At 40.1% G+C, this 9,897-nt stretch overlaps 1 protein-coding gene across 2 annotated transcripts in view; it reads right to left on the bottom strand.

The window, feature by feature from the left end:
• Positions 1-1,566: 1,566 nt before the first annotated feature.
• LOC103155633 (uncharacterized) overlaps positions 1,567-9,897 on the bottom strand; it is a 92,759-nt gene continuing 84,428 nt past the window's right edge. For both annotated transcript variants that reach the window (XM_016663711.1, XM_007577376.2), the window contains exons 3-6: positions 5,719-6,066; positions 4,139-4,477; positions 3,958-4,062; positions 1,567-1,940 (exon numbers count right to left, since the gene is read on the bottom strand). In XM_016663711.1, the coding sequence (XP_016519197.1) occupies positions 1,582-1,940; positions 3,958-4,062; positions 4,139-4,477; positions 5,719-6,066 (1,151 nt within the window). In that variant the 3' untranslated portion in view covers positions 1,567-1,581. The remainder of the gene's footprint in view (positions 1,941-3,957; positions 4,063-4,138; positions 4,478-5,718; positions 6,067-9,897) is intronic.

Raw genomic sequence — 9,897 nt, 5'->3', positions numbered from 1 at the left:
CCCACTGAATGAGCTGGAAACACAGTCTCTATCAGACTGTGAAGTATCCGCACTACTAGCAGGTCATATGGACTGGGATGAAGGTCCAAAGTAGAGACTGGTTTCATGACTGGCCCAGGATCTGGAGCAGTTGGTCCAGCCAGGTGAAAACCATTTGCCTGTTTTTTCACTTCAAGAGCTTCATGATAGTCAGAGAAACAATGTTGTCCTATCACAAGTCATCCCATTCAGCATCCAGGGGAGATGACCATCAAAATGAGAGAGTTGAATCCTAAAACAGTGGAAAAAACTGAAGACGCGCGATGACATCCTGTACAAAGTTTGCAAAGATTCATTAACGGGAAAAAGCAACATCAGTACATGATGGTTTGATCAAAGAGGAGGACATTTTTTGTATTCAGGTAACAATTATTTGGTTGTCAATTTGAGAACTTGTAGATAGAGCATTAAGTCTGGCCAACTCCGTAATGTCACTTTCTATTGAAACATGGAAACCCTTTGTTGCACAGTGATTGTTAGTAAAACCCAGCTGAGTTTAGCTGATGTTACCTTGTAGGTCACTTCTGACCTATGACTGTTTCGAGAAGTTCAGGGGGGAAGACGTAAGCTGAGTTCATTTTGCAGGGTTTTCCTAAGAAAACTTGCTCAGCCCAGCTGAGGCGGCCTACTGGCAGTCCACCATGTGTATTAAAAGATGTTAAGCTGACAGGACATGTAAGAATATTACTGAATAATTATATGTTACAGGAAAACATCACCAGTGAAATCCTATTTAAAACCACTGTGATTGAGTCTTAAAAACAAATCAAAATATACAATTAAAATAAATATCATTTATTTGCACTTTTGTTTAATCCAAATTAAGTTAGCAGCTCCATCAGGCCCCCTGGGGCTTCAGGGTCCATAAATGCTGACATTTTAACACAGACCACAGATACATGAATGTAATACTTGTTTATTGAGATGATTGCTCACAAATACAATTTAGTAAACTACAATTATAACTGATTGCTTTTTAGGTTGGCCAATTAAACCACTCCCCCTCTCTCAGATTAAATCCAACACATCTAACAGATGTGTTAGATGTGTTCTAACATCTAACACATCTAACAGATGTGTTAGATGTGTTGGATTTAATCTGAGAGAGGGGGAGTGGTTTAATTGGCCAACCTAAAAAGCAATCAGTTATAATTGCAGTTTACTACATTGTTTTTAGCAACAAAAGGGGCCCTGGAAAATTTTAATCAAAAAGGGTAACAGACTCAATTTCAAAACGTTGGAAAAATTTATTTTTTAAAATAAAAATAAAAATCCCAGTCTACATGCATCCTTATTCACAACACATTTGCTGCTTCCAGGCTGCAGGAACTTCAGTTCTGATGGTTCTGAGCTGTCTGGTGGTTCTGAACACTAAATAGTGTCTCCAGCAGGGAGCACTGTCCAACTCAAAGCCTCCTGCTGCTGGTCCCTGTCTGTCCTGAACCTCTTCCTCCTGCTCTGCTTCCTCGTCTTCCTCACTCATTACATCACATTGACCTTTGATCTTGTAATCAGCCAAACATCACTATTGATCACCACCAATCACCTGATTGGAAGAATCCAACATTTATACCACTGACCTTTGACCTGGAGATGAACCCGTTTCATCATCAGGATGACTCGTTTCCTGATGGAGACTCTGCAGGTGTAAATCCCACTGTCTGCAGGTCTGGGACGTTCCAGAGTCAGACTGAGGTCTCCAGTCTGCAGTGGGTCGTCATTCATCCTGGTTCTGCTGGTCAGGTTCTGTTCTTCAGGATCATCAGAACCTTTCTGATACACATGGACCGTCCTGTTCTCTCCGTCCCTCCACTCCACTCTAGCGCCTCCAGGCAGGCAGACTCTGGTTCTGCAGGGCAGCAGGACAGACTTCACCCCTGAATCCACCTTCACCTGTGGAGCTGAGAGACAACGGAGGACAAGATGAGCCGGACAGACAGACAGATGGACGGACAGCAGCTGACGAGAGAGAAGTGGAGCAAATGATAATGAGCTGATGTAATCTGAGTTCCGCCTGGACCTGGATGGACCCATCAGGTCAGAGACCATCAAGGTATTTCTGGTGGAAAGTTCAAGTCAGAGAGACAAATCCTACAACAGAGTTAGATCTCCAAGGCAGTATGAGGGGGATGTAACTGTTCTGAATGCAAGACTGAATTGTAGTAATTGTCGCCACTAGGGGGCGCAGGCATTTTGTGAGTAATGTTTTGTTCAAATGTGAAATAATGTTCAGGAATCAGTGCAGATCAGCTGAAGTTGTTTGTAGGTAGTTTATGTGGTATTTTATGAGAATATGTGTCCGTCAGACTGGTAAGATATAGTTTATTTGTGTTTAAGAAGAATAACGTGTATTTTATTACTTTAGACATTTTCTGTTTGCTCATTTTGCCAAAAGAAGCTGAGTTTTACTTTAAAATGGTGAATTCTGTTATGTTTAGTTGCTCTCTTTTACTTTATTTAATCTTATTAGTAACTAATAAAACATCCAAACATTGGATCTCACAATGGCCATAAAGAACAAGACCTACAGACCATAAGACTGGAGTAATGAGAAGAATGTTTTATTTTATTTTCCAAATATAGCTAAGCTATAAGGACTTACATTAAGGCTTAAAAAACAAGTAATGTGACTATAATATGTTTGTAACTTACAAAATGATTATTGGTGTTCATGGTGGATTGTATGTTTTATTTAGCTGTTCTTTTGTAGAACCACCCGTCCACCTAATCCCTGAATCTGCCGATTAAAGAACCAGGAAATCATCACCTTGTTATTTCGTTGAGGGTCACTGAGGCTTTTAATCGATTAACATTCTGCGATCACCACCTCAGTAATACGATGCAGAATCTTGTGATCTGCATCGTTACTAATTGGTCCTTTGAGTCGGATCGAGGTGATTACAGAGTGAATATGGATTATGACTCTGAATGAGCAGGTTGGGTCCACAGTGGGCTGTGTGACCACCAGGATGGATGATTATGGGGGATAAACACGGCCGTCTAAACGCTACGTTGGAACAGCATCAGACTAGAGAGGAGCATGGCGAGGTGAATGTTACCCAGCATGCCACATGAGTTCATGACCATTGTGCAGCAACTGCAGGAGGATAATAATCGACTTCAGCTGATGGTTAAAGACATGAGGAGATAATGGACTTTCTCCTGACTTTCAACCTTTAATGCCACATTCCATCCCTCATCTAAACCATGAGCTGGACCTAATCTGGACACCAACATGTCCTCTACCGCCCAAACATTGGATCCCACAGTGGCCTTAAAGGAGAATAAGACCGAGAATAAGCCGATGCAACAGAGAGGTTCAAACATCAGGTGCCATGTGACCACCTGAAAAATCTGAAGACGCTTTTCTAACTACTGAGTCATACAGACATTCACCAGGGGCCTCATGCATAAAGCGTGAGAACAAAAAATGTATGGAGCCATATTTTATGCACAAGTCGGCATGTATAAAAATTAACATTGGTCAAAGTTTGTGTAAATATAAGCACACTTTTTCGCTGGTGTGAAAATGTGTGGCAGCCATGCAAACTATCTGTAAACAAATCAAACTACAAAGAGTCAAAACTTAAATAAATCCACTGAAATATGACAACATTTAGTTATTTAGACCAAGTAGCATCTAACAGACGTCCAGCTTTCAGTTTGTAGTTCAGTCGTCTGGAGTTCAACAGTCACCGAGAACCAGAGATCAGAAAAGATCCAGAGAGCAGAGAGACGCTGCTGGTTCTGGTTGTGGTTCTGTTCATGATGTTTCTGTCTTCGCTGCATTTGATCTGAACATGAATGAACATAAAGATCTGAACTTATATGACAAGATGAACTGTTGACCTCTGACCCCCAGGACAGGTAACACGATGTCCAACAGCATTCTGGGGTCAGAAACATTCAGAGACTCACCTTTCAGGAAATAACCTTCAAAATTATATAAACCGCCTGCACAGACGATGAGAACCAGCAGAACCAGCAGAACCAGCAGAACTATGGCCCAGGATGGAAATGGTTCTGTGGAAAAACAGAGAAAGATTTATCTCAATCTGACCTTTGACCTTCATCAGTAGCTCTGACCTGATGCTCTGACCTTTCTTTACATATTTCAAAACCACAGTGTGTCTCAGGACGTCCTGGTCTCTGTGGACGGTGCAGACGTAGCGTCCATCGTCTCTGTGTGTGGGATACATGAGGGTCAGGCTGACGTCTCCGGTCCTCAGGAAGTCTTTGTTCATCTCTGTGCGACAGCTGTAAAGTCTGTCCTGCTGGGCGAAGTGTTTACTCATGTTGGGAAACACATAAATGAACATGGAACGAGGTTCTGGCCGGGTCCACTCCACTGACGAGTCCTCAGGAAGGAGGGATGATGTTCTGCAGGGCAGGACGACAGAATCTGACTCTTCAGTGACCTCGACCTCCTGCTGATCAACTGAGAGGAAATAAAGAACAAAATGAGCAGAAACAGTTTGGATCAATATTCTGGATTGATGTCGTCATTCAGTTTTTGTCTGCAGGATAAAAATCATTTATTTAATAATCAACATACAATCAGAAACTTTAATCCATCAGTGGTTCGTTGTCCATCAGTGGACAGTTATTGATGCATCAGAGGGTTTGATCTATACATAGCAGATCTACAAAACCTGCTTTGTAGATCTGTAGATCTACCTGGAGGCTGAAGATGAGAAACACAAATACAAATTATTCCTGTAGATTCATCCTGCAATTCTGGTCCATGATCATCATAAAATAAATAGTGTAAAAAAAGAAAAGGTCATGTTAAATTATGTTTTATAATCTTAATAAATATAAAGTCTTTTTAAGAAGTCATGAAATGATGCGGGCTGCAAAGTGTTGCAGTTGGTAGAGCTGTTGCCTTGCAGCAAGAAGGTTCTGGATTTGATTCCCAGGCCGGGTCTTTCTGCATGGAGTTTGCATGTTCTCCCTGTGCATGGTGGGTTCTCTCCGGGTTCCTCCCATAGTCCAAAAACATGACTGGTTAAATGGTCTCTCTAAATTGTCACTAGGTGTGTGTGTGCATGGTTGTCTGTGTTTGTGTTGCCCTGCGACAGACTAGCGACCTGTCCAGGGTGACCCCGCCTCTCACGTGGAACATTAGTTGGAGAGGCACCAGCATCTCCCAACCCCACTGAGGGACAAGACTGTATAGAAAATGGATGGATGGATGAAATGATGCAGAATATTTATTTAATTCATGAATATTATTTTTGTCTATTTACATTAATGTGTTTCAATACAACTGCAGTCATTAAAGAGCTGAATGCTTTACTGTTAATAAAAGACTAAAATAGTAACTGAGGTCAATTATGGAGACCTAAAGAAACATGAAATATAAAATGTTAATGAAACCATGTTGTTATGGATTAACAAGTTTATAGGAAGTAAATTTGTTTCCATAGTAACTCAGATTATAGAAATGCTTCAGTAATTTCTATAATGAATGAATTATTTAATTCTAGAGCAAAATGATTGTAGAAATAATTTCATTATAGAAATAATCCATTCATCCATTCATTTGGTTATTCTGAGTTATTTTAGGCCTGGTCTCCATGGTTACAGAAACTATGAACAATTATTAATTTTCTCATTTCATCAAATTCGTTCATAGCATAAAACTTTACAATAGGGTGTGCTGCTTGTTTGTCTGACCTTTGACCTTCAGATGAATGTGTTTCAGGTTCCGTTCTTCTCTTCCATCAGAGATGCTGCAGCTGTAGTTTCCTCCATCATCCTGCTCAGGTTTCCTCAGAGTCAGGCTGAAGTTTCCAGTATCCAGAGCGTCAGGATTCATGGAGGTCCGTCCTCTGAAACGCTGGTTCTGGTTTTTAAGATCGTCACCGTTTTCTCTTCGTAGGTGGACAGAGTTAGGACTGAGATCGCTGCGAGTCCAGATGAGCAATGGATCTTCAGGTGGAGTACCAGAGTAAATGCAGGGCAGCAGGACAGACTCCGCCCCCTCGTTAACCTCCACCACTCCACCCAGAGCATGTTGGGAAACTGAGGACACAAGATGAGGGTTTAGTGTATAAATAATGATCAGTTATTCACTAGTGATGAAAGATTTCAGCTCTAGAGAGTCTGACTCCTAAAGAGCTCAGTGATACTGAACTCTTATTTGGGCAGCAAAGATCTCCGTTCATGTAATATGTAACTCACATTAAGCAATATGTCATAAATACTCATAAAAGTGCTGCTAAAAATGTAAAAACTGAAGGATTGAAACAGCTGAAACTAAAAAAGCATGAATGTGTTTTTCAAAGAGTCTGTTTTACAGCCAATAGTGTGAGACCTTCAAGAAACCTCAGCCAATCAGATCAGTTGGTTATCCAATGTAAACAAAGTATTTTTTTTTGTTCTCCCCATTTTGTGCATGTCAAGGTTCACAGATTATATTTTTAAGAAGTGTCTGGTTTTTAAATGCCAACTTTGCTTTTATTTATTATTATTGCAAAAGTCTTTTTTGAAAGCCAACTGAACTAAAATTTATTCTGTATCATTTTACTTTGTTCTAAGGAAGGTTTGATTAATGTCTCCTTTAGTACATATGTTTAGTAGAATAAATATGATCTTTTTTAATAATATTTAGTCTTGGTAGTCTTTAATGTTAATACAGTAAAATTAAGTTTTAAGTGGTTGTAATAAATTTTCCAATTTGTTGCAATGAAGGGAATGTGGGTGGTGATGTGTAGAAGATCAGACAGAGAATGAGGGGAAAGGTTATGAACGGCCTTGAACGTAAACAGGATTTTAAATTGAATTCTGAATATGACAGGAAGCCTGTGAAGTTGTAAAATTGGAGTGACGTGATCAAATGAGGCCATTTTGGTAATGATGCGAGCAGCAGAGTTTTGAACCAGTTGAAGTTTACGGATAGATTCATGAGACAGATAAACCAGGACAGAATTACAGAAATGACCAGACTCTGGACCAGAATGGGAGCAGAGAGCAGGGAGAGGGATGGACCGAGTCCGTTAATATTACAGAGGTGGAAGTGAGCAGACCGGACAATATTATTAATATGAGAGAGAAAAGAGAAAGTACTGTCAAGAACAACATGTTTAACCTGTTGGTTGGAGAAACCGGAGAACTGTCAATTGTGAGGGGAAAGTTGTTTGACTTTAGAAAGAGAAGATTTAGTGCCAATGAGTAGAAACTCTGTTTTATCACTGTTTAATTTGAGGAAGTTTGATGCAAACCAGGATTTTATTTAACCTAAACAGGAAGTGAGAGAAGAAGAATCTGGTGTAGTGGATAAGAAAAGCTGGGTGTCATCGGCAAAACAGTGGAAGTGGATGTTAAATTTACAGAAGATATTGCCAAGGGGGAGACGGTAGATGATGAAAAGAAGGAGTCCCAGGACAGAGCCCTGGGGCACACCTGAAACCACAGAGGATAAATAGGATTTTAATTATTTAAGTTGGATGAACTGAGTGCGGCCAGAGAGATATGACTGAAGCAAAGTGAGGGATATATGTGTGTGTGTGTGTGTGTGTGTGTGTGTGGGTGTGTGTGTGTGTGTGTGTGTGTGTATGTGTGTGTGTGTGTATGCGTTCGTTCGTGCGCATGCATGTGAGATACCAATGGAAGAGAGTCTGTGGAGCAGGATTGATGGTATTGAAAGCTTCTCAGACATCAAGGAGAACGAGAAGAGAAAGTAAACCTGAATCTGCTGCCATGAGGAGAGTGTTTTTCATTTATTAGGTTTATTTTATAGGGACAGATCTGATAGGTATTTTTCTTGAACCTTCGTAAAAGAAACACAGAGAACGTATATGAATTTTATGGCCAAGTTTTTGCAAAAGGAGAAGACTCAGCAAACTGCTCCTCCGAGCCGTTCAGTGAGCGTTCTTAAGACCTTTGGTTACAGATTTGTCTTTTATTATCAAGCAAAAAGAGGGAGGATAGGTAAGGATGACAGCAGAGACAAAATATTACTGCACACAGACAGTTTCTAAGATAGGGAGTATTCCAGTTGATAAGGAGGCACCCGTGGAAACGTAATTCAAGGTCTGGGAAACACACAGTTAACTGTTTCACATGAAGACGAACAGGCAGATGGGGCCCCCAGGTCAGTTTATACACACAGAAGGAAGAGAACACTTTAAACTGAAAATCACAATAATCTATAGACTGAATGTTGATTAACTATTGATTAACATTAGACTGAATATGAACTAAAGTAATAACAAAATGATAATACCAAAAAAATCTCTAACAATATCGACATAGACAAACTGAGCAGAACAGCAGTCCCATGTTTGCGTCATAGTGCAGTAGCAACAGCTAATTTGCAGCACTTGACCCTAGATGGGCTTTTAAACGGTAGCTCTTAAAACTAGTAAAAATTGAAGTAATAATCATTTAAAATGGCACAATGTAATGTTGATAACATATACACAAACAGTGAATCATAAAACAATTAAGTATCAATACAGTTCTGTTTTTGACGAGTTTTGTTTGTTTTTTTAAACATACTGAAACTGGTTACAGACTTTAAATCAACTGGATTTAAAGTTAGATGTTAGTGATTCTGTGACTGGATCTGCTCATACAGACGGTTCTTGATTAAATGGAGATGGAGGCGAGAGGAAACTGTTTTTTTCGGTTTTTGGAGATGAAAGGAAGGTTAGAAATAGAGCGGAAATTATTGAAATGATTTGGATCCAATCCAGGTTTTTTAAGGATAGGAGTAACAACTGCAGTTTTGAAGGTAGTAGGAACGATTCCAGATGAAAGAGACGAGTGGATGATGGCAGAAACAACTGGGAGGAGGGAAAAAAATCTCTGTTAGCAAAAAATGCCCTTGAACAAAAACTAAACATAACATTGAAGGTACTGGTTGTCCTTCCTGTCAGATCTTCATACTAACAAAGTGGAAATAAGAACTACATTCAACCAAAAGAGTACAGATTATGAAGTCTCTATACTATATTGTCCTTCAATAATCATGAGATTTAGACAGAGAAGATGGTCAAATCTGACTACCTGATGCAATAGTTCACTCCTCCCTTACCTAAGGAAATGAGGAAGGGAGGGTCAGTGGAGCGAACCGGAGTTGAGTCTTTTTTCATCCAGTGTCATGAATAGAAAGAGAAAAAGGCAGGAAGAGACGATAAAGCCAATAAATTAAAATCAGGTCGATAATTTTCATTTATCATTCGATTATTTGATTTATTGTTACAAGCCAATTCATCTGTTTTTGTTTTAACAGGAGAATCAGAGAAGAAGTAGACCCACCAGTCCTGATTCTCCATGAATGATGAGACCACCATTATGCATCAGCAGCAAAACATTATGACCACCAACCTCAGACTGAGATAAATTCAGGATAAATAAACTACCAACTACAACCACCCAGTCAGCCATCTTGGATTCAAATTAACATTTATGTGGAAAACTGAAGATCTGAAAGGAAGGAAAACCAGAACTTTCAAGATCTGCAAATATTTCTCACTGGTTTCTGAGGTTAATGTTTCTGGGAGCTAATATCCAGGTTACTGGTCTGTATGGGTTTCAGTGGTTCTGATGCTGACGGAACTACAACCTGACAGAAACCGATAAAAAATATCAGAACCAGATCAGCTGCTGAACCCAAACCAGAGAAATTAAATCCAGACAGGAAACGGCAAAGTGGAGCCACTGGGTGGATGGAAGAGACCAGAATAAAACTAAAACAATAAACCAGTGAGATCTACTGGCGGGACTGGAGAGAGATGAGTCGCTGAAACCAGAACCTGAGGTTCTGATCCAGAACCAACGACCAGCTGAGGTCACCAGGGGTCAGTTAGAGAGAAGAACGGACCAGAACCAAGAAGCTCTGAGGCTGAT

This window comes from Poecilia formosa, unplaced genomic scaffold (assembly GCF_000485575.1).
Source record: "Poecilia formosa unplaced genomic scaffold, Poecilia_formosa-5.1.2 Scaffold438, whole genome shotgun sequence".
NCBI classification, from domain to species: domain Eukaryota; kingdom Metazoa; phylum Chordata; class Actinopteri; order Cyprinodontiformes; family Poeciliidae; genus Poecilia; species Poecilia formosa.
Note: the sequence above shows the minus strand (reverse complement) of the source record. Positions and strands in the feature narration are given on the sequence as shown.